The 25,374-nt window shown below is 27.6% G+C and overlaps 1 protein-coding gene across 8 annotated transcripts in view; it reads right to left on the bottom strand.

Annotated features, from left to right (window-relative positions):
• Positions 1-25,374, bottom strand: part of LOC107453639 (major facilitator superfamily domain-containing protein 12) — a 56,228-nt gene that overhangs the window by 6,363 nt on the left and 24,491 nt on the right. For 5 of the 8 annotated variants that reach the window (XM_087164454.1, XM_087164453.1, XM_043049920.3 and 2 more), the window contains 7 exons: positions 13,824-14,150; positions 10,433-10,640; positions 8,317-8,431; positions 4,877-5,062; positions 2,807-2,899; positions 2,629-2,721; positions 1,871-2,050 (listed from right to left, as the gene is read on the bottom strand). In XM_087164454.1, coding sequence (XP_087020580.1) covers positions 1,871-2,050; positions 2,629-2,721; positions 2,807-2,899; positions 4,877-5,062; positions 8,317-8,431; positions 10,433-10,640; positions 13,824-14,133 — 1,185 coding nt within the window. In that variant the 5' untranslated portion in view covers positions 14,134-14,150. Of the gene's footprint in view, positions 1-1,870; positions 2,051-2,628; positions 2,722-2,806; positions 2,900-4,876; positions 5,063-8,316; positions 8,432-10,432; positions 10,641-13,823; positions 14,151-16,659; positions 17,006-25,374 lie in introns of those variants that run through there. The other 3 variants (XM_043049922.3, XM_043049919.3, XM_087164455.1) reach the window with 3 other exon arrangements.

The raw sequence follows: 25,374 nt of genomic DNA, 5'->3' as shown, positions 1-25,374 counted from the left end.
AAACCTCATGTTTCAAGGATTTCTTCATAAAGACTTAATATAACTTTAAAGAAAAATAAGTATCCACTAGTAAATTAACTACTCTTAGAGCCAGTATATCTTCAAGGAAAAAAAGATCTTAAAAAAAGTGGATTAAAAATAATTTTTTGAGTTATGCATAGTGTTTTATAATTTGCAGCAATAAAATATTATACATTAGTATCATCTGTTATGTGCTATAACTATAATTGTAATAGAAATTATGATGACCAAGTTTCATTATTCTTTTGAAAGAGTAGTCAAAGTGTTAGTGAATGTGAAATTACTGTAATTTGTTCTAATGTTTATCAATAAAGATATATAGCTTGTAAACTTTAGAATGATATATAGTTTTAAACATGAAGATTTGTCTAACTTGGCACTTTCTTAATTTTCTACATAAGTTGGTAACACTGTAATCTTACATAAATGTCTTGGCTCTTTGTTATTCTTGCTTTTTAAAAATATGCAAATGTACCACATACTAGAAAAATGATTTTTAATGAGAAACTTTCATCAAAATAATTATTTATCTCTGTTCTTCTCCCAACAAAATATATTTATTGTCAAATTTTTGGTCATAAGTTATTTTTCAAGTCAAGTAGAAATAACAAAAAAGATATGGTGGCAACACTAGATTCTGTAAATATTAATAAACACAAGAATAGATACGAAAAGATAGCTGGCATGTCAACTTGCTTTAAAAACTAATTTTAATTTCCGATTGACAGCTTTAAGTTTTTCCTTATGCTTGGGGGTTCTCTAAATATTATGATTTAATGTTAAGAATCTAAGATAGTTGCACTAGCAGTTATTTTTTTTAATTATTATTATTAACAATATGCATCAGTAGGCAGCTAGGAAGAGGGAGCACAAACTCTGTGATAGTGATTAGTTTCAATATATTTGTGAAATTAGAGCTTTTTGAGAAGAATTTTTTTTCAATCCAAAAATAATCAATGTATTAGATAATTTTAGTAGGATACAATACAATGCAGTCTTGATAATTTGAGGGCAAATTTTATCCAATCTTTAGTTCATTTGAGGTCTAGACAAAATCTTACAAAAAATATAGCAATTGCTATTAGTATTTTGTCTAGCATATTTCAAAAACAACTCCAAAAGATATTATAATATTGACAATTACAGCACTGCAATGTTAATAAGATGCACAACAGATAATTTAAGTCAGTAATCTGATCAATAAAATGAAACATATTTTTAATAAACATACAATGAATTTTTTATTTATTTCAATTTTACCATAGCATGATATAATGGGAAAAAAAATCATTTTTATGTTTTCTTAATCAGTCATGATTAGATTTTAAAGATACTTGAAAATTTTTGTTAGGAGGGAATTAAATTTTCAAGTTAACATAAGTTCAAGTTTTGCAAAATTTTTATAAATGTTTCAGAAAGATTTTTCAAAAATATTTGATTAGCAAAAAATTTCCAAAACCACTGCATAATTAATTAAGGTATTACTAGTATGTATCAATAAATACTGTTGGTATATTAGACACATGCACAACATTATTGCTATTTGTAAATATCTTGCTAAATTATAATGAGAAAAGTGTTAGTACACAGATTGAATAACTTAACTTCAGAAACCTTGAATACTTAACTTACATCTCTATATTTTAAAGTACAAATATATATATATATATATATATATATATATATACAGAAAATATAGGTTTAAAGCAAAGGCAAAAACAATGAAATATTAATGATTGTTACATGACTACAGTTTTGATTTTTAAAAAAAAGATACAATTGAAAAGAAAAAATATGTTCAAAATTTGCATTTTTGAAATTCATTTGATTATGAAAATAAATAACTTACTGTGCTATTTGCAATAAGATCTGATGTGATGCCAAGGGACATAATTAAAAGAGTAGATCCAGCTACTCCAATAAGAACTGCAACACCATATAATTCATATTGACAGTAAGTCTCTCCTTCACCAAAATGAATCCAAACACAAGCCCCAAGGCCTAAGATGCAACCTATTAGGTAAGTAATCTAGAAGGAGGGAAAAAAATAGAAAATTATTAAATAAAAAAATTATACCTTTAAAATTCACTCCTGGTTTTTCAAACTAAATTAATTAAATTAAATATTAAACAATTTAAACATTTTTTTAAAAATTACATTTTCCCCATTAAACTAAGTGCAAAGAATTGCTCAAAAATAAAAGAAAAAAAGATTTAAAATTTAAACTTTTTTTCTTGCCCAGTAGTTGAGTAAATATTACTTATTACATTTGCATGTTTCTTTTTATTTTTACAGAGAACTAAGAATAAATACTGAAAACTGCCATAGCAACCAATATTTTGAAATGTTAAACATTAAAAAATACATCAGTGAAACTACTTGATTTGCAACAAACACTTTGTTCAAAAAAAATTGGCAAGTTAAAAATATTTATGTATTTAACTAAACATAAACTTGTCTGTAGTACTTGACAAAAAAAAAATTAACTGAAAAAAAAGAAAGAATTTAGAAACAAAAACCACGAGTAAATTTAATCCAAAAGATAAAACTAAAACAACTACATCACAAAGAAATTCAATTATATTTTATACTTGATAAACACTTACTTTGCTACCAAAATGACGATTAATAAATTTCACTATAAATGATGATAGAAATCCACTTAAAAATATCACAAGGGGAATAATGGCTATTTTACTCTGAAAATTTAAATAAAAATTAAAGATGAGCATTTATAAAGTGTAATATTACAAAATAAAAAAAGAAGAAACATATATCAATTACCTTATGTAACTTAAGTGTATCCTGAATATACATTGGCATATAAACTTGTGATATATTAAAAAACAGTCTCGTAGAAGTATACAGAAGTGCAACCTATCAAATAATAAATGAAAAGTTTAAATGATATAAAATGTTAAATAAAACAAAGATTTGTAAGCATTAGAATTTCTAAAATAGGTAGGGTACAAAAACTAATCTCCACTGCAGAATCATGGCGACCATAACATTGCCTGCCACCGAACATTTGCGAGTTTTTGCAGAAAGATTCTCCATTACAAAACAAACATTTTCTTTTTGCTTGGCTCTGCAAAATTTTGGTATGGATCTCCAAAACAGGTTTTCTGCAGAACTTTTTTTTTCTCAACAGAATTGTTTTGATAATACTACAATAAACTATTTTTGTTGTGTTGAGGAAAAAAATTACATTTACAACTAAAAAATTTTATGTTAAGTTTTATTCTATATATCAAGACCTTTTTCAAAAACTTAAAGAAGTGTTTAATTTATTATAAATTGGTAACCGATATATTTACTACTGTTAAAAATATTTTGCAAAAATATATTTGTGCTTAAGGAGATTTGTTGCAGAAAGATAAAAAAAAATTCTGCCATAGAAAACTGGATATAGGAAAAGTTGTTTTTTTTTTTTTTGAAATCATCCCATAAAATGCTAAAAAAATATTAATAAAGACATAGATTTAGAAATTAATTTTTAAAAAAAATATTTATAATGAAGTAAAATTGGTAGGCTCAACAACTAAATCATCAACTCTTTAAAAAAAAAAAATCCAACTATTAAACATTAAGTGCATAATTTTATAAAAATATAAAAGAAGACAACACAAATTTGTAACTACTAAAATTTCTGAATATTTACACTCAAGTAAACTGACTTTATTGATTTTTATTAAAGGAATAAATATAAATGAAATTAGGTTAATGCAAATCTAAAAACCATATGAATAATCCAGTGCATGGCCATTTCAGATAATTACTATTTACCTAATTCAAAAATTAAAAACAAAACCTAGATCCTTTTTAATAGTAATATAAAAAATTGAAAACTTTGCTTTTCTATGAGACTTAAAAAGAAAAAAAAAAATTTTTTTTTTTTTTTTGCATTGGCTCCCAAGCCCTGAGAAGTAGTCTCTTGATCTTTAGAGTATTAAGGTCTTTTTTATTATTACAATCAATCTATTTCAAAAAAGATCCAGGATAAAAAAAAAAAAAAAAACCACTGATAATTAAAGAGTTGAGCAGAACAAGATGCTAAATGACAAAGAAAAAAAGTTTTCTCAGGGAAATATTTAATTTATGTTTTAAGCTATACAACATTATATGCAACATGCCAGGTATTTAAATTTTACAAATTTTAGAGGAAGAAATTATTAAATGAGTTTTGAGTATTTTTGAAGTGGAAGAAAATACAAAGTGGATTTGGAAACAAATGGTCTCGGTAATGTAAGAAAGTCTCTCATTTGGAAGCAAATTAAAATGCCAAGATTGAAAATGATATGATGCGAACAATTAAAAGAATTAGAAAAATAATCTTAAGAAACTGAGGTAGAAAAATATACTTAAATAAATCAAATGAAGATTTTTAATCAAGTACATTTAAAAGGAGTATTATGAATTTATACAGTTTTGCAAACTGGAAGCCAGCAGACAAGGAATAATCCTTACTTCCTATTGTAAAAATTTAGAAGCAAATTTATTCAAATTCTCTAAAATGTCAAATTACCATCAACTCAGCTCTTCAATTGTAAGTTCACTGTATAAAAAATTCCATAGAATTGTGTGTGTGAAATCGGAAGTCGCCATGAAGAAATCGTCAAAGGAAGGCATTAGATTACATTGGGCTGTCTGGCCAACTATGATGATGATGTGTGTGTGTAAAATTTTTACAGATTTTGTTTTGTGTGTAATCTTATTTTAACTTTCGAAAAATTAAAACACTTAATGCAAACAACACAGTTAACAGCATGATTTCTGTACAAATTTCATATTAATAAAAAACTTTGAGAAATATAATATTACTATTTATTTGCAAACATTGACAAAAATAATTACCATGTAAAATTGTGGTTGAAAAAACCAATCACTCCAAGTTAAATGTGGCTTTTCAATCATATTGCTAGCTTCATTGATTACGCACTGCTGTTCAATGGCAAAATGAGGATGATCCTCTTCTTTTACAAAAAGATGGAAGATCAATGAGAAGACAGTACCAACACCGACCATTGCAAGTGCAACATTCTAAAACATGTTAATCTGAGTTAATTACAAATGCATCATGCATGATTTAATGATGTACTGCGATCTATTAACAGGCAACATTTTAATAAGTGAACAGGCAATATATATATATATATATATATATATATATATATATATATATATATATATATATATATATATATATATATATATATATATATATATATATATACAGTCGTCCCCACTTAATCGCCCCTCGGATAATCGAATAACCCGCTTATACGAATAAAATTTCATGAAACCAAATCATTTTATATTAAACTAATGTCAAATTTCCCCGTTTAAACGATTATTTGTTGTTTTTTGCCCCCGCTTAATTGCATGAAGAAGTGGTACTGAAATAAAAAAAAAAAATATTTATTTTTGAGAAATGTTTCACCAGCTAAAATACAATTTTCCTTTTTAAGATAAAGATACAAGATGGTAATTTCAATAGGGACTTCTCATTCATTAGTAGGTGTTTGGGATGAAGTTGAAAAATTAATCAAGTCTTGCTGCCAGTTATACATTGGAGTAAACAAAGGGTGTTTTACCCCTGTTTGACTTACTTCACTCGCACATCATTTAGTATGTGAAAAAGGGATAGAGTGATTTGTTTTTAGGTCAAGACTTTTTCGGATAGGATCAAATAATATTTTAGTTCCAACATGATTCACTAACATTGATTAATTTTTATGTAACTTTAAATGATATTTTTTTATGATACTAAGGTAGAAAGTTTTAATTATAATTATTTATTGATCATAAAACTGAGTTTATTTGATCAAAACGCTATACTACGCATTAAATACCATTAAAAAGCAAAATTTCACAAAAATTCAGAATTTAAGATTGTATATAGCACTCCCCTTTTAATTGAATTACCCGCTTAATAGCATAGATTTGGCTGGAACCGATGGTATTCCTTTAAGCGGGGTTGACTGTATATATATATATAATTAAACAAAAATAAATAAATCCTTCACTTTATATGTGATAAAAATATATAGAATAATTTTAAGTTATCTAACTACATTAAGCAAATCTTATTTATTACATTGCTTTAAAGGTTTAATTATAAGTCATTTAGTTAGAAAACTAAAAATTTTTAGTCTGTGTCTTTTACCACTTCAAACCATATTCTATCAAATTCATGAATGAGGGACATTTTTTATTTACCTTTTTCTTAAAGAAACATTTATTAGTTCAGGGTAGCTTCTCTCGAGAGAAACCTTAATTCTCCAAGATTTGTAGAATTAAGGTTTGAAGGTTGAAGTTGTAGAATAAGGTTAAAATTTTCAGACTTACACGCTTTAAATTAGTATAATTTTAGAAATAATTTAAAAATTTATTTATCATACACATTTAATATATTGCTACAATAATTATATGTATTAAGAATTCATATACAAATTCAGAAATCTTTCATAAAATAAAATTTTAGTATTATTATCTAAAACTACTCATTATTTCAATTCAAAAATTATTACTTTTATTACAAGTTTAGATATGAGTATTGAATTCATAAATGCTTATAATTTAAATATTATAGTAAAAAATCAAAGAAATGCTTTTCTAAAAAATGTGGGAATAATAAAAGAACTAACAAGAACTATTCTCTAAATTAGCTTTGGCAAGTTACTATAGGATAAGATTTAATCAGACAGAGTTAATTATATAAAACAATTTTAATGGCAAATCATAAATTGACACACGCCAGCAGAAAAGTTGTATTGATCACTTTGATAATACTCAAAGATATTCCAAAGTAGATTCGGAAGAGAAAGCCTAGAATTTCATGTTTCCCAGTGGTATTTTTAAATTAACTGTGAAAACTAGGCTTACGCTGTTTATTTTTTTTCTTTATATCCGTCATTGAACAGCCGACCCAGTTTTGGGTTTACGACTACTAATATTCAACTCCGTAGCCTTGTAATTTTGAACCAATACAGAAGACAAGGAAACTCCTGAATCAGTATTCCCAGAGGTGTTGATTTGTTATGGAAACATGGAGGACTTTGAGATTCGACAGATATAACGTGCATCAGTCACCATTTACTACACAGGGAGTCTTCGACCAACAGGGAACGAACCCACGGACACTTGGAGATAGGACCAGTGCCAGACCAACCAGGATATCCCGACCTAGGCTTACACTGCTTGCTGAGAATAGAGTGGATACCTTGTTACTCAAATAGTTTCTAGGATATGTGAAAAATTTTGATAGCCTTTTAAGTATCTCCCCAGTGGATGATAACAGCCAGTTTCAAAAAAGAAAAAAAAAATAATTGGTCTGGGGCAAAATAAGAGAAATAACTTTTCTTTATGTAATAAAAAAACTAATTTAACAGTATATCCAAATGAGAGCATAGGGTATACTTTCCGCTTCATATGAATAAGGGAAAACAAAAAGAAAAATACAAATAAATGTACAAATACTGAGGTACAGAAATAGTCATACTATAGTTTCGGTTCTATAAACAAAAACCTATCTCAATGTTTGAAATAGACACTGAGGTTCTATAGACACTTCTTGTGCATAGAGCTGAAACTATTGCATATCCATTTCTGTATCTTTCATAAATTAATATATTTTAAAATTTAAATCAGAGAGAGAGAAAGAGTTGAATTATGCTGTAAAACAAAATAAAGACTCTTAAAAATGATGAATAGAAATGATTCAAATAAATTATAGCAAAATATAATATTGAATAAAATATATAATTCTGTAACTGAATAGCTTTTTTTAACTTTTAAAGTAGTGAAATTTGAGAAAGCAAATGATTAAACCTAAGAACATTTGACTCATAGATTACAAATTGAAATGTGTTTATTTTTATAATTACTTTATGTAATCAAACAAATCAGCATGGTTTAAGGAAAATACTAACTTTTTATTAAAATATAGATAAGTGATTAAGTGTAGTATTTGCTAACTTTGAGGATGTTACAACACTCAGACTTTGCTAAAAACTATCAAAAGGTTGGAAGACTATTTCACATACAAGATCTACGGTTAAAACAGCGAATCTCAAATTTATAATATGCCTTTCTAGTGATTTTCTAACATGCACTTTAAAGGTTATTGCAACTAAAAGGAAAAAAAATTGTGTAGGCTGAATATAACTTTTCTTACCTTCTTATAATTATTTCCAATATACTTTTCAAAACAACTAACAATAAAGATAAAGTAATATTACAAGAGTATAAAGAAGCTCTAAAACAGTTATATAAACATAATTTAAAATAATTACTCTAAATATGTGCAGATCTGTAGGTCCAATATGGGAATCTTCTCCACTAGCTACACCTAAGACAATTAATAATGTTGTATATACACAAATATTAGACGCGACTGTCATGGCATATCTAAAAAGAACAAATTTATATTATTGAAATATATATCTTAAACAATACAAACACTTACATAGGGATGAAGTTTTGCTGAGTAAAACAAATAGAGCAAAATAAAATTAATTTTATTATATTATAACAAGTGTTTTCAGTACTTAAAACTCTGAAAAAAATTTTAAAAAACCATACTTAATAATAAAAATTAATTACTAATTTATTATGCTTAACCAAAATAACTTTATTAACAATTAGCACTCCAGTTTATCTTAACACAATAAGTCTACAATAAAATATTGGATGCCAGATACAATTTTTTTGGACCCTTGGTCACAGGGTGCCCAAGGGTGTTTGTCACGGAACAAGAAAAGGCACGATACCAGAAGGTAGTTTCCATGATTCTAGATCAGGGGTTTCCAACTTACATGAGACCGGGGTTCACAATTAAAAACACAAATCAAATGGTGAGCCGCAACTTTATCATAATTTTACGTAATACTCTTTTATGTTTGAAGGAACATTAAATATTACTGTCAGATTTTTACCAAGTTGTACAAAACAAAAGTATTGAAATACAAATTAAAATAAGAAGTGGATTTTTAAAAATATTTAATTGCATATTAAAAAAATCAGGCTACAATAACTTTAATGTGCACCTATGTATTAAACAATTAGTGTGCAACAGATATCTAACACTTTAAAAAGGTTGGTATTAAAACTTATATAGTAGCACACAAAATGTTCAATGAGAAAATTGCAGTTTGTCTGCTGCAACCACCAGACAATAGATATTTACATTTTAAATTTACAAATGTGTGTGTAAATATTTTCGTCCAAAATGAGTGGTTTCAAAAAGCTAAATCGGAGAATTTCTTTGAGTAAATTTCTGATACACACATGATAAATTATATTCACGAAATACAAAAAATGAAATAAAAAAGAGCAACATACACGATTATTTTTGTACTTGAATAAATATTTTCATGGATACAAAACCTGAGAATTTTTTTTTTTTTGTATCGTTGGTATGTTAAATTACACAAAAACTAAGAAATTAGGTTTTTATTAGTAAGCAAAGAATTTTAAACTCATACAGATTTTTTACGAAAATTGTCCGCAAAAAAATGACAACTAATATATTTTAGTTTGTGGGCCACAAAAAAAAAAAAAGGCTTCGCGGGCCGCCAGTTGGAAACCACTGTTCTAGATATTCTCAGGATAACCAAGCCTCTTATTCCAGGCTAAAAAAGTTATTCTGACAATTTTGATGTTTGACTCAGATTCAGGTAAACCTAATCTCAAGTGTCATAAGAGAAGGAAGTACAGTATAGTCTTGATTTTGAAATCGATAAAAAGCTTTTATGTAAGGAAACTGTATGGAACTGAAAACTGTATTAGCCACAGTTATAAAAGAATACATTGTGGAAATTTTAAGAAATATTTTTGACAATTGAACAGGAAAAGTATTATCGAAGGGTAAAATATTGTAGTACATATCCATATAACTGAGAAGGAGAGTCAAAACATGGAGTGGCATATTCAAGCGTTGCGATCGTGAATTGCAAGATTGTAAATAAAGTTAAAGTTATAAGAAAATAATGCACATAAAACCAATCTTTGCATTAAAATAAAAATAGATTTTAGATCAGGAATGACAGAAAAGTGAGATATCTGGACTGAGGCCCATCTGAATTGAAAAATAATTATGAAAGCTCCATAATAAATAATAATAAAAGATCGTGATTATCTGGACTGAGGCCCGTCATTCACATGAGAGTGGTGTTAGATCAGGAATGAGATACAAGTGAGATATCTGGACTGAGGTCCATCGGAATTGGAAAATAATTATGAAAGCTCCATAATAAATAATAATAAATGATCGAATGATCGCAAATAGCAAGATTGCAAATAAAGTTATAAGATAGTGCATAAAAAACAAATCCTTGCATCAAAATAAAAATAGATTTTAAAATTTCAGTGAGGAAAATTTTTTTAAAATTAAGTTGGAGTAAAACTTACCTATAGGAATTAAGCTCAACTCTTTCACATGAGAGTGGTGTTAGATCAGGAATGAGAGATAAGTGAGATATTTGGGTTGAGGCCCATCCAAATTGAAAAATAATTATGAAAGCTCCATAATAAATAAACTTGGCATATTCGAATGAATTGGAACAACTTATGCAATCCATAAATAAGAAAGGAAAAGAAAATATCACACATATTGTACCTAAAAAATAAATAAACTTCTTGTAAATCAAAAGTAATTTTATCAAGAATAAACAAATCCATTTAAAAAAATTACAACTTCATTTTAATTTTAAGAAAATTTGGAAGTTAATTGAAAATATTTCAAAAAATCATAAATAATGGATTTGTAGCAGAATCATAATCATGATCATAACTCACATTATATAACACTTTAACTGTTACACTTACATTGAATGTTTTCAAATCTGGTGATCACTATCAATTTTAATTTATTAATAAAAAATAGTGTTTGTAATATATTTATAGTAATAAATTTGAATTAAAGATATCATTGTATGGTACAAGATCTTTATAATGCAAACCTTGAAACACAAGGTTTTGTATTAAATAGAATTTTGTCTTACATAAATCATTTCATGTGTCATTAATAAATTTACCAACTAAACATGTCAATTTTAATGCTTTAATATAATTTTTAAGAACAAATATATTGAAACACAAAAATATACAAATAAATATTTATTAGTTATAGAAAAAGATTAAATTATCAGGAGCATTAGAAATAAATTCCAACAAATTCTCCAATATTGGTTGTAAAGTTAACGCAATTTATAAAGAATTGTGGTTTAAAGAATTATATTTAGATCTTTTTACTGAACTTAAGTAAAAGCCATTAGTAGTACATTATAGTTTCACACAATTTTAATAGCACACATAATCAGAAAAACACACATTAATCTCTATTAGTTGACAGAATTAGAGATTTTGATCTCTTAGTATATTAACATTAACTAACATATTTCTATATAACACTTAAGCTATATTCATAAAAATATTAAGTGTATTCGAATTACAAATTTGTATCCAGTTTTAAACATTGATTTAAAAGGAGTAACAAGTCTATATATAGATAATAAAGGTATTAAAATATTTCAGATGCTTTAACATGATGGCAATATTTATAAGAAAACTACTTTTACTTACATACAAAATTTCATTATAATAACCAACAAAAATTTATAACTTGAACAATAAATTATAAATTTGGATATAATTAAGATATATTTCATAAAACTTTCAAATCAAACAAAATACATACATAATAATTGCTACCATGAACTTTTATTATTTTAAAATAATTTATTAGTTAATAAGGAATAAAAGTTGACATCTAACATTTAAATTTTAAGGCAATAACTATATAAAAGTTATTTTAATAAAAGATGATCTATATATTATTATTGCTAATCAGAAAAACAGCTATGAAAATATAATTATTATTTTTTTTTAAAGTATAGTATTTAAAAAAGACAAAATAAATGAAAAAGTAAAAACATTGATTTACTGATCAAGTCAAAGCAATCACATGGTTATGAAACTTCTATAAAACACATAATTTTGATAATGTAGGAACTATTTTCCAAGTAAAATCATTCAATAAAAAACTATAAGCCCAGTTGCATTTAGGAAACAAATATTAGTGAAAATTTTGAATTGCATTGATAAAAATAGTTGTAATAATAAACTATAACATGATAAAATGATTTTGCAAATTATTTGATATTTCAAGTGAAGCTCTGAGCTGGGTTATAACAGCAATTGTTTCTTAGATGCTGTAAGCAAAATTTACAATACAATTTTATCACCAAATAGAATTTATCATTAATTAAAATTTTGACCACTTTCAGACTATATAATGTCCATATTTAAACTGGAGCTCTGTATATCAAGCCAATACAAGTTACAATTGTTTAAACTGAACAAACAAAGTTCATTGAGAATAAAACTTTTGATCATAATCCAACAAAAACACAAAACTAAATTTTTAGAAACTAAGTTTTTTTTAATGGACTAAAAATAAGAAAATTAGTTTCTTTTTCAGACTTATAACATGACCTTTTACACATGATCTTTTATGATAAACTTTTAATTCCTTGTCTTTCAAAAGGAATGCATCATAAGTTTTTCATTTCAAGTCCTTAGCAAATAAAATTATTTCTCTCTTTATAAAGTTAAAAAATAAAGTTTTTAAATTTCTTATTGATCTTATTATGAACTTTAGTTAGTCTCACTGATTCTTGTAGAAGATATATATTGGTGACAGTATTTCATAGCAGTGAAGTTTTCAATTTTATAATTTAAGTGATAGCAAAATCACTACTTTAGTCTTGGATTTGTAAATGTATTATTTTGACCTTCACCACTTATAAATAAGGAAATTGTTGTCGCGACGCAAGCAATTATTGCCCATACGCCAATTGACTGATGCCCCGCCATTACGAAACCTACAAAGCACTTAAGGCCAGGCAGAAAGAGGACCTAAAGGCACAAGGCCCGGAGTCACGCAAGACTAAAGCACCACAAATCGTGTCGGATGCAAAGGAGGACTTCAAAGTTCCCGTGAGGGATGCAACGAGAGCGAGCGGTGATGTCAGACCGCAGCACCAAGACTGGGTCGACAACAGTGGACCCAGTCCACTGCTGTCGACCCAGTAACCACTTATAAATAAATTAAACATTCATATAAATGCTTGATAAGCATACAGTGATGTCTTTAAACTCTGGCAAAATCTAAAAGTATTTCTGCTAACAATTGTAATTTAAATTTCCTTTTATTATCCTTTGAGAAATTCATTCTAAGTTGGCTGAAATGACATTTCTAAAACTATAAAAACCCATACTTTCAAAGTTTTACTTGCAGGATAAAATTGATAAGCTCAGGGAGCGTAGCCAAATCTTTGAATCAAAAATAAGCACTTTTAAAAAATTTTCAAGCACTCAAAAAATTCATATTCAATCAATGACATTAGTGAAAAACAAAAACTTTTTATAAAAAGTTTTAGCGTTAAAAAAAACCCAAAAAGAAACGGGCATAAATCGAAACAATCAGTACTTTCCCACATCACCGAGTGAATTCAACTTGACCCTGAACTCAGAACAAAAGTACCCTTACCCCCTACGTCAAAAAAAGTGTTAGAAGTAAAATAAAATAAATAAGAATAAAATTAAAATAAATTAAAAAGAACCACCAGATATCACTGAAGGGAAGAAAAAAAGCACTTTTTAAAAACGCCAGCTGAAAAAAGCACCTTTAAAAGCTTTTAAAAACGAAATCCCCAAAGAAGCACCTTTAAGTACTTTTTACAAATGCTACGCACCCTGAAGCTACATAAAAAAAAATAATTAATATAATCGCTCATACCAACTAAATGCCAAGCTTTCCTTCTGCCGTATTTCCTACATAGGAACATATCATTGGGTTGATCAGATTCAAATCCAACAAATGGGGTGGATATACCATCAGCAATCTGCCCAAGAAGCATCAGAGATCCAGCAACAAAATTACTCAGGTTCAAAACAGAATGTTCAAATATAAGCAGATAAGAAAACCACATGGAAGCACATAGATCATTTAAAACATGGCCACAACTGTAAGCTAGTCGCCTTCCAAGAGGTATAACATGCTTGACAGGCTGACGAGAGCCAGAGAAAGAAATGGATGCTACATCCATTTTTAAACAAGGGTAACCTAAAATAAATAAATTCGCTAACTTTAGATATTTTTTAAATGCAAAAATAAATAGGTATAATTAGAGCTTTTAAACAATTTTTACTTTACATTTTGTAATCAAGACAACTGCATGTCTCAGTCAGGGAAGCCAGATTTTTCAACAATAAATAAGTACCTATTAAATACTTCTCAAGCACTCAAAAAACATTTTTAATCACTTTCGAAAAAAAATTACAGTGATAAAAATTATTTTTTTCTATCTTTTGAAGTTCTTATTTTACAAACATAAAATCATTTTCAAAAACTTTACATACTAATTAAAATAATTACCTTTCTGATAAACATTGCATGGAAAATCATGCATTTTCTGTAATTCAGAACGACAATCAACACGGCAAAAAAATTTCTTTTTAAGAGATAGAAAATTAAGCACTTTTTACAAACCCCGAATAAAAATAAGCACCTTTAAGCACTTTTTAAAAACGCTATGCACCCTGCTCATTGTATAAGTCAACCTCTTTTTGATTCCGAAATAGCGAATTTCTGGTATGTCGGGTGTGTACAAGTCTATCATTATTCCTATCAAGGTCATGCGTTAAACGATGCAAGACGCGTGACAAATTGTGAATTCAAATGCTATTGCAAATTATTTTAAAATATGTGAAATTTTTAATTCTTTGGATGGGGGGGGAGATGATTTTTTTGTGGGACTCAACAGATAAGGATGAAATAGAATTCATTGTAGAATTGGGTTTGTATGACAACACTAAGATTAATAAATCTGACAAAATGTTCTGAAATCTTCAAATTTTTAGCTTTATAGTATCGTTTTAAAAGTTTGCCTCGTGTTATATATTTTAAAATATTTTTGAATAAATTAGCTTTACTTATTCTTAATTTTTTAAATGTAAATTAAAATATTGTTTCTAAAAAAAAACAACCTTTTACGTAAAAAAAATGAGAAAATGTAAAATTAATAGCATAGATATAACATATTAAAAATAGTTTTTCAAACTGATAAGTTTTAAAGGTAAATTTATGCAGTTATTCATATAAAGGTTAACTCTTGAGTTTATGATGCATTGATATTTCAAGATCAACAAATGTCTAACTTTATTACTGATGTATAAGACAAACCTCTGTTTTTGAGAATTTTGAGGGTTTGAAATGTTAAGACATGCATGGCATGGCTACACAAGTTATTTTACTTGGGCATGGACATATTATAATCATGGACATAACTGCATGGGACATATTATAATCATGGCATGGATAACACAAGTTATTTTACTTGATAATTAACAGTTAAATGATAGTAAATGATAATAAACTAATGTCATTAAAATACATTAAGATCAGATTAAAAAAGTTTTTTTTTTTTTTTTTTTTTAAATGTTCTCATTTTGATGGTGATTACTTTCAAGAACTAGTGAGCTTTTTCTTGTTTTGAAGAAATCACTATTATATTTTGAGTGAAGCCACATTGTCAAATATTTCTCATTGCAGTTGGATTTAATGAATTCAGGGGTCTGAAAATTTTACTCATGAAACTGGGTTATTCTTAATTTATATCAAAAAAAAAATTTTTTAAACACTTTCTTTAAACAACAACCATAATTTGCAAAAAATATCCTTTTTGAATTTTGGTTCCTGCATTTGAGTGATGAAATGACCCATTTTATGAAAGCATCTTTCAGTTGTAATTTTAGAAACTTTTCTCGCGATTGTCATAATGAGATAATTTTTTAAAATAAATAATTATTAGAACATAATTTTAAAGCTACAATTAATGAATGCATTATTTAAAATACATTAAAATCTAAATATTGGTTTTTATTTTAAACAAAAACATTATAATTTTTAAAAATATTCATTTTAAAAATTGCTTATTATTCTTGACACTGCATAAAAATCCACAAATCTTGATTATTTATCATTACAAAATCTCACTTTTAAATAATTTTCCTAATTTTCTGTAAGAATATAAAAAATTGCCAAATTAGAGTTGCACCCGATTGCTAATTTATACCTTGAACAAAATTTTTATTAGTTTGACTGCACTCAAATTTAATTATTTTAGTTTCTTTTAACAATTAATTATTTCGAAATGATAGCATATAAATAGAATTTTTAAAATATCAAAAGAAATAAATACTAAGACATAACTAAACCAAATAATAACTTATCAATGACATAACTTACCAATTTTATTTCACAGCATATTTATAAATAATAATATAGTGAATAACTAACATACATTCACTAACCAACAGTACTGCAGCAAGAGAAAAGCTATATTATAAAATTAAAAGTATCTTTAAATATATACTTTTATTTTATAATATACTTTTATTATTATATTATAATTTTCCCACAATACACTAGCGCATGAAGAAATTTTTGTACAAAGGAGAAAATAAGTGCAATAAAATTACTTGAAAATAATATGCATAAACAAAAGCAAAGAAATTATTTGAAAAAAAGATGAGATTTATATAAAAAATTAACGCAGTTTTCAATATCTCACCAAGTTTAAAAGAATGGGAGTAAAGCTCTCTGATAATAAGAGAACTTAGTAGATAGTATAGAAATTTTGTACTTGTTTTTCCAGAGTTTGCCAATTCATAGTGTGAAATAGCACATATTTTGATTTAAGATGAGCTGACCCATTTCAAACAGCATTCCAAATAAATTAACTAAGTTAGATGGAGAAAAAAAGTGCAAAAAACAACTATTTACACGTTAAGAATAAAATGATTTAATATTTTCTTCATAATATTTCAGTAGTATTGTCTTAATTAATTAAAATATGGCAGAATAAGTTGAACTGAGCGGTCCTAAGGCGTATGACTTCATAATCGAATGAAAACAAACAAATAAAACCTGAGCGACAGACGGATAATCACATGGCCCATATCGATTAAATATATGGATTATAATTATCGATGAAAATCGATTGCTTATCAGCGATAAAAAGTGATTAAATACCTCCAAAGAAGTAATGATAAAAAAAATTATTTTTTTTGTCAACAATATGATACTACGAATGGATGGATGACCGGATAAAACTAAACCGAGGTGGCAAAGGGGTTGATATTGTCTGACTTTTGCGTTACTACAGTGCGGCTTTGAGGAGAACTCCTCCAGACTGAAAGTCTGGGGCAATCTCTGCTGCTGTGGTAACAAGTGAGAGCACATTTCTAATGGGGGGGATGTAGGAAAGAAGGTGTCAATTGGCTTACTCATGACGACCTACGCTAAGATTAAGATAAAACTATTCACCCCACAACCCTATTCGAAGTGACCTTTCCTCGTAACCATAGTACCCGCCACGACGCGAGACGGGTATCTGGAGGAGTTCTCTAGGAAGCCGAACTTGCGATTAAACTTATTTTTGCGTTTTAAAAGCGCGCCGTCCAATATTAATAAACTTTTAGTAGGTAGGTACTTTATTTACGTCACGCTAGAGCTGCACAATGGGCTATTGGCGATGGTCTGAGAAACATCGCTGAGGATGATCCGAAGACATGCCATCGCAATTTTGATTCTCTGCAGAGAGGATGGCTCCCTTGATTTGGTAGCCAGACGATCTGCTCGCGAAATAGAGCACTTTACTGTAGAACAGTTTAAAGAGGACCGATACAGTGCCGTAACTTCACTACTCGGGGCCCTGGGGCAAACATTTTCGGCAGAGGCCCTTTCAAAAACTTTCAGTACTCCATCTATTAACTGTCATTTTAACTATTTATGTATTATGTTAGTGAATATATTAATGAAAACAAGTTATTTGTTCGCATATAAATTGGATTACAAAACATTGTAAGTTTTAAACATGACAAAATGCAAAATTTCAGCGAAATCGATTAATCCTGAGAAATTAAATTTTAAGAAAGTCGTACTTATAAAACTCGATTTCTCAGGAACTAATGCACTATTCAACCAATTTCGCTCAAATTTGTATTTTCCATGTGGAATTAGATACTTTAAAATGATACTAAAAAAAAACTATATGCCTTACGATTCAAAAGTTTTTAGAATATTATTGTCCCAAAGGGGACTGATCGTTAAGACACGGTTCCTAGCAGATCACCGAAGTCAAGCATCACTGGTTGCGGTCAGTGTGCGGATGGGTGACCACTTGGGTCAGTCTGCGTAGGGACCGAGGGTGTGCGGTATTGGTCTTCGTTAAACTGTTCTACGATAAAAGGCTCGACTTCGGATGCTGGTCACCGGGCTACCGAAGCGGGGGGGGGGGCATCCCCTCTACAAAGGATCAAACCTCAAGGGATGTTTCCCAGACCGTCGCCAATAGCCCATTGTGCAGCATTAGTGCGACGTAAATGATCAACATCAGACTATTATTAAATAAAAAATAATAAATATTTACTAAAAGTTATTTCTTGCGTGGAATTATCTTTAGATAACAGAATTTTATAATCGTGTGCAAAATTTTTTCAATTCCCTTAAAAAGCTCTCGATCTGTAGTCAAATACAAAAAAATAAAATTAACATTTGGGGGTCCAAACTTTGGATAGCTCATCCGACCCAACTATTAATAGTTGAGGGACCATATTCCCCAGATTACAGCTACCTCCTATATTACGGGGGTTAGAAATGTTTATTCAGAGAAAGTATGTTTTTGCGTCTGATTGCGTAACTTAAAATAAAATATCGTGCACTAATTAATTTGCATATTTGATGTCACACCCTCGAATTATTAAGATGGAGTCCTAGAACGTGAAGATCCGATCATTAAATCAAAAGTTATTCAGGGTGGTACTTTTTTGGTTCACTGTACGTAAATGTTACCAATTTACGACATCTCACTGAGGAAATATGACTAGGGGGAAAATATTCATGCTGTCTACTCCTGTCCCCCATGTCCACAGTAGCCTCCTTTTCGTCTAAATATAATGCTAATCATAAGATACCAATTTCTACTTCAATTTGGAAAATAGCTCGTAAATTGGAAAAAAAGTAGTTTCTTTTTCTAAAATTCTCAATTCTACTTTACTTTATTGTAGCGAATGTCAAATTTTCAGAAGGGGTGGCGCACATTATCTTCCATCTCAATTAAATTTCAGAGGAAAATAAAGTTTTCGATTTGGAAAATAGCTTTAAAGTCGAAAATAAGAGTTAAATATAAATTTTACTTGACTTTATTCCTGCGAATGTCTGAATTTCAGAAGGGGAGAAGTATATTCTTCGCCCCGTCACTTTAATATAAGGGGAAAATAAAATTTTCTTTTTGGAAAATAGATTCAAAGTTTTTTTTTTCTTAAAAAAAAAATTACTGAACTTTATTACTTCAAATGTCTAAATTTCAGAAGATAACACATTTTAGCCACCCTTACTTTATCTCAGAAGAAAATAAAGTTTCCTACCCCCCTACTATAATTTAAGAGGAAAATTACGTTTTCTATTTGGAAAATATCGTCGAAGTTATGAAACAAAACAATTTTTTTCTTCTAAAATTTCCTACTTTACTTGATTTTATTCTATTAATGTTAATGTCTAAATTTCAGAAGATGAGAAGCAAATTCCCCACTCCCTTCACTTTTATTTCAGAAGAAAATAAAGTTTTCTCTTTGGAAATAGATTCAAAGATGAAATTTGTTTTAGTTACCAATTTCTATTATTTTTTAGCACTTTGAAATTTCAAAAGGGTCGAAACACTATGTTCTCCCCCTCATTACTATTTCGAAGGAAAATAGACTGAAAATTGGAATTAAAATATTTTTTCCACTTTCACTTTACTTTTCCAAAAGTCAAAAAACACATTAATCGCCCATAACAAAATAAAGTTTCCTACTTGATGCATAACTTCAAAGCTGAGAAAGAATAGCTTTTTTTTTCTTCTTCTCTAAAATTACCTATTTTAATGGACTTCGTCTTGGCGAATAACTAAATATCAGAAGAGGCAAAGCACATAAATGTTAGTGGAATATAAAGTTTTCTTATTTCAAAAATAGCTTCAAAATTGAATTTTTTTTTTTAAAATTACCGATTTTACTTTATTTTTGTGAGTGTCTAAATTTCAGGAGGGGCGAAGCGCATCGTTTGCCCCATCACTTAAATTTTAGAGGGGCCCTCTGCCTCCCCCTGGTCCAAATTTGGATCAATACAAAAGCAACTTATAGTAAAAAAGTATGTTATGTTTTTTCGTCTCATTCTCGTATGCAATTAAATGTTTGGGAAAATTTAATTCTGATAAAATACAATATTTACAAATTTTTTTTTTTGGTTTTGACCTATAAATGTTATCTAAACTTTCAGTAAATAAAAGTACATAGTACCTTTAACTAATTATTGAATAGTTAAAAATTTCTGATGTCCCAATGTAAAATTATTTTTACATTACAAAAAATAATTGCAAATTTTTTTAATTAAAATTCATAAAAGTTTTTTTTCCCCACTCCCTGATAATATTTCTACAGGTGCCTTTATGTTTTGTTTCTAGTGTTTCGTAGGTAAAATTTCAGATTCTAAAAGGATAAAGTTACGTAAGTATTTCTCTGTTTAATTTCAGTGATAGAAGTGAAATAATTTATGCAAGTAAGTAATTTGAATATTTTTCAATTTTCTTTATTGTGTCAGTTATTACAAAAAATAACAATTTAAAAATTTGAGATATAATTTAATTTTAATATTTTTGGAAATGAATAACTTAGTTATATACTAGTAGAAAAAAAAGTTAAGGTAAATTTTCAACTCAATTCAAATGTAAATTTAACTTAGCAATTATGTAGTGTGGTTTTCTTAATTTACAATTTCAGAATATAAATAATGATTGATAATTGTAAAATTACAAATGGCTTAAATTACAAATTTTAAAATATATATATATTACAAACTAACAAATTCAATTGAGCTTTTGATAAAATAGGCTCATTTTTTTTTTTAAATTAAGAGTACATTTTAAATTTAAAGACTTGAAAATTATTAATGATATAAATTTTGCTTTAAAACCCATTGTATGAAGAAAAGAAAAAAAATATCAATAAAAGTTGCAATAAAATATTTCCTAATTAAGTTTGAAATATTCAAAAAAATCAGCTGAACATTAGATATACTTTGGAGTAAAGAGGAGAAAAATGGAAGGTAGCAGAATTCACTGATATAATTTTATTTAGTATTTCTGTATTGCTAAGTAAAAAATGCATGGAATGACATAAAACTATTGTTCTATGTTTTATTGCTTCACAACAATACAGAAAATTAAGTAAAATTATATCGCCGAATTTTTCTACTACTATCCATATCTTCCTCCTGCTTACTCCAAAAAAATAAAAAGCAAAGCAAAATAATATCAGAAAATACAAAATCTAATATTATATAGCATAAAAACTAATGCAAAATAATATTATGGCGAACGCTAGATAATATTAGTTTGTATAGAATCTAATATTATATAAGGCTGAGCAAACAGCGACCTTTTGTATCTTTCTAATATTAGAAGTTGTGCAAGATAACGTTAGATTTTGCCGATTTTTTGATATTATCTAATATTATGTGCTACTTGGGATGAGGTTTGAAGAGACCCCCTTGACCGTCGGGGCCGGGCGTAGTTACGGCCCTGGACCGATACCGCACACTCTCGGTCCTTAAGATCTAAGTGGTTACCTACCCGCTAACTGACCGTAGCCAGTGATACTTGACTACAGCGTTCTACTGGGAACCGTGTCTTTACGATACTGCGGGACTTCAGTGTTTATAATATAATGCATTTGAATCAATGAATTTAGCGAACTAAATGAATTAGCGAACGTTAAGATAAGGCTAAATCTGAAAAGGGATTCAAGTTTTGTTGGGTTCGTGATGGTAAAATATTCCTGAGAAAAGATGAATCGTCCAAAATAATACGTGTGAAATCATCTCAAGACCTTAATACTCCATCCAACTGAAGAAACATTTTTATCTGTGCCGGACTGCCAAAAAATTGAAAATTTGGACGATTTAAAGTTTTTTATTACCTCAACCTGTAAGTTAAACATTAATATTTTACATATAAATATTAGAAGTTTAAGAGCCAACTTTGATAATTTTATTTCACATATTTCTAGCATGATTGAAAATATAAGTGTCATAATTATGTCGGAAATTTGGATTTACCAAAATGAAACTAATTTTTACTCAATAGATGGTTATAATTCATTCTTTAATTGCAGAAATAATAATCGCTCTGGAGGTGTTTGTGTTTTTATTAAAAAATGTCTTGATATTTCAGAGTTAGCTATACATTTTGTTTCCGCAGAATCTATATTACTTTATTGCAAATCTTTAGATTTATTATTTCTATCTTTATATAGATCTCATGATTTTACTGTTGATTTTTTTAATACTGAACTTAAAGTAATAATCTCTAAGCTTAAATATCCTAATATAATACTGATGGGTGATATAAATATTGATATTCTAAGTGATGATTTTATTACTCATGAATATATTAATTTATTATGCCAATTTGGATTTCAAAATTACATAGACAAACCAACTAGAGTAAATTCCTCATCAACTTGCATTGATCATGTCTTCGTAAAAACAAATAAATTTTCAATCAAATCCGGAATATTCATAAATGACATAAGCGATCACTATCCAACCTTTTGCAGTGTTCATTACGATGAGGTAAATAAAATTAAGGAAGCTGAAAATAAAATTTCAATCAACTATAATAAGCTCAATAATTATCTGTCAAATTACAAATTTAATTACAATCCTCAAGATTCTCTTGATCAACAATATCGAAGTTTTGTTTTCAAACTCAATAATTTAAAAAATAATTTTAAATATAAGCATAAATCAAACAAAAAAGCCAAAAATAACTGGATGACTAATAATATCTTGATTTTAATTCGAAGAAAGGAAAAACTATTCAAAAAAACTAGAAAATATCCATGGGATATTATTTACAAAACAGCATATAACACTATAGTTTCTGAGCTTAAGAACTTAATTAAAACAGCAAAATCAGAATATTTCAAATTCAAATTTTTAAATTGTGATTCAAATAAACAAAAATGGGATCTTGTAAATGGTATTATTGGTAATCAGAGCAAATCACTTACTTTACCTGATATTTTAAACGACTATGAATCTTCTGATCAATTCAATAAATCATTTGCAAATGCCTACAATACCTCAAACCCAAATTTAAACAGTTTGCAAATATATATTTCACCAAGTTTAACCTCGTTTGTTTTCCTAGAATTGAATGATTGTGAAGTACTTCACTTAATAAATTCTCTTTCTAATAAAAACTCCTTTGACTATGACGGTATTAATGTAAAATTAATTAAACTATTTGCTCTCAATAATATAAATTTTATAACTAATTTCATCAATACCTCAATCAAGTCATCCATATTTCCAACTTCTTTAAAAAGAGCAACCATAACTCCTATTTTTAAAACCGGCGATAAAAACTGCCTATCAAACTACAGACCAATTTCAATATTACCTGTTTTTTCCAAAATCATTGAAAAAGCTCTAGCTGATAAAATGTACAAATATTTAAAACATACAAATTTTTTCTCTGTTAATCAACATGGATTTATTAAAGGCAAAAGTACAGAAAAAGCTCTTTTGGAATTTTCAAAATTTATTCATAATAGTATTGCCGAAAATAAGACAACAGTAGCTATATTTCTTGATATATCAAAAGCTTTCGATAATGTCAATCACAATCTTTTAATTAAAAAATTAGAATTTGCTGGTTTCAGAGGAATTATGTTAAATTGGTTTGTTTCATATCTTTCAAACAGAGAACATAGAGTTAAAATCCGAAGTAATTTTAGTAATTATATTTTTTCAAACCGTGGTGTTCCTCAAGGATCTATTCTAGGACCCTTATTGTTTATTATATTCATCAATGACTTTTGTCAACTCAAACTTTTTGGTAAGATAATAACGTATGCTGATGATTCCGTAATTTTGTATTCTTGCACTGATTTAAATCAACTAATTTTTCAAATTCAATCTGATTTACGCATAATTTCAAAATGGTTTACAATAAATGACTTAAATTTAAATCTAAATAAAACTAAATATATTTATTTCAGTTTAAGAAAATCAGAATTTAACTTAAATTTAAAATTTCACTCTCTCTCCTGCAAAAGTACTAATGAAAATTGTCAATGCTATATTCTACAATCTGTAAACAATATCAAATATTTAGGACTATATATCGATTCTAATTTAAAATGGAAAACACATATTAACAATTTAGTTAAAAAATTGCGTTTCGTTTTAGTTAAATTTTATCACCTTAAGAATAAAATTCATTTTAATTTTGTGAAAGCACTCTATTACTCCTGGTTTTATTCTTTAATTAATTATGGTGCGATAATATATGGCGGTGAATATAAAACTAATTTACTTCCCTTAATCTCAGTTCAGAATAAATGCTTCAAGATTATTAATTCTCTAAATATAAATAATTCAAGTGTAACTACTACCAATATATATACAAGAATTAACCTATTACCATTTCGCCATAATGTATTTTTTCGTATTTTACTCTATTTACACAACAATAAATTAATATGCAAATTAAAAACTAATGTGTCTGAAAGGAGACCAACTGAAATGTATGAGATTCCCTTCTTTACAAAAGAAATTTCACGAAAACAGTTTTTTTACTTAGCACCTAAATTATATAATAAATTACCATTTCAGTTGCAAAACATCAAAATATATTCTTCTTTTAAGCGTGCTTTATTTCAATTTGTGATGAACATTGACGATTTAGATCTCTATTTTTCACTTTAAAGGAAGCATTTGATTTTTTATACCAGTCTTGTGCCAATCCAAACGAATTTCTTATGTTACCTTTGTTATTTATTTTTTTTTTTTTTTATTTATTTATTTTTTTATATATATAGTTTCATGCATTTTTTTTTTTGTTTTCTATTATTACAGTGTTCAACAATATATGACGTCTTATGATGAGCAAAATAATTTATGATTGTATTTTTTTTTTTTTTTTTTTTTTAAATTTCTATTTTAAATTTATTGTATTACTTTTCTTTGTCGCCTGGACAGGATTTTCCTCTTGACGACGAATATATATTCTTTGTATTTATGTGTTTTTGTTCTCAATAAAGTTATATTTGTTTGTTTGTTTAAAGTGAAAAAACTTTAATCTTCACTAAATTCATTTAGTTATAGCAGAGCGCTGTTCAGCACTTGGCTAGCTGGCACAGAGTGAGAGACAATACTAGCACGAACATCCTTTATAAAC

Source organism: Parasteatoda tepidariorum, chromosome 5 (assembly GCF_982258835.1).
Source record: "Parasteatoda tepidariorum strain Cologne lab strain chromosome 5, Ptep-v5.0, whole genome shotgun sequence".
Taxonomy (NCBI): Eukaryota; Metazoa; Arthropoda; class Arachnida; order Araneae; family Theridiidae; genus Parasteatoda; species Parasteatoda tepidariorum.
Note: the sequence above shows the minus strand (reverse complement) of the source record. Positions and strands in the feature narration are given on the sequence as shown.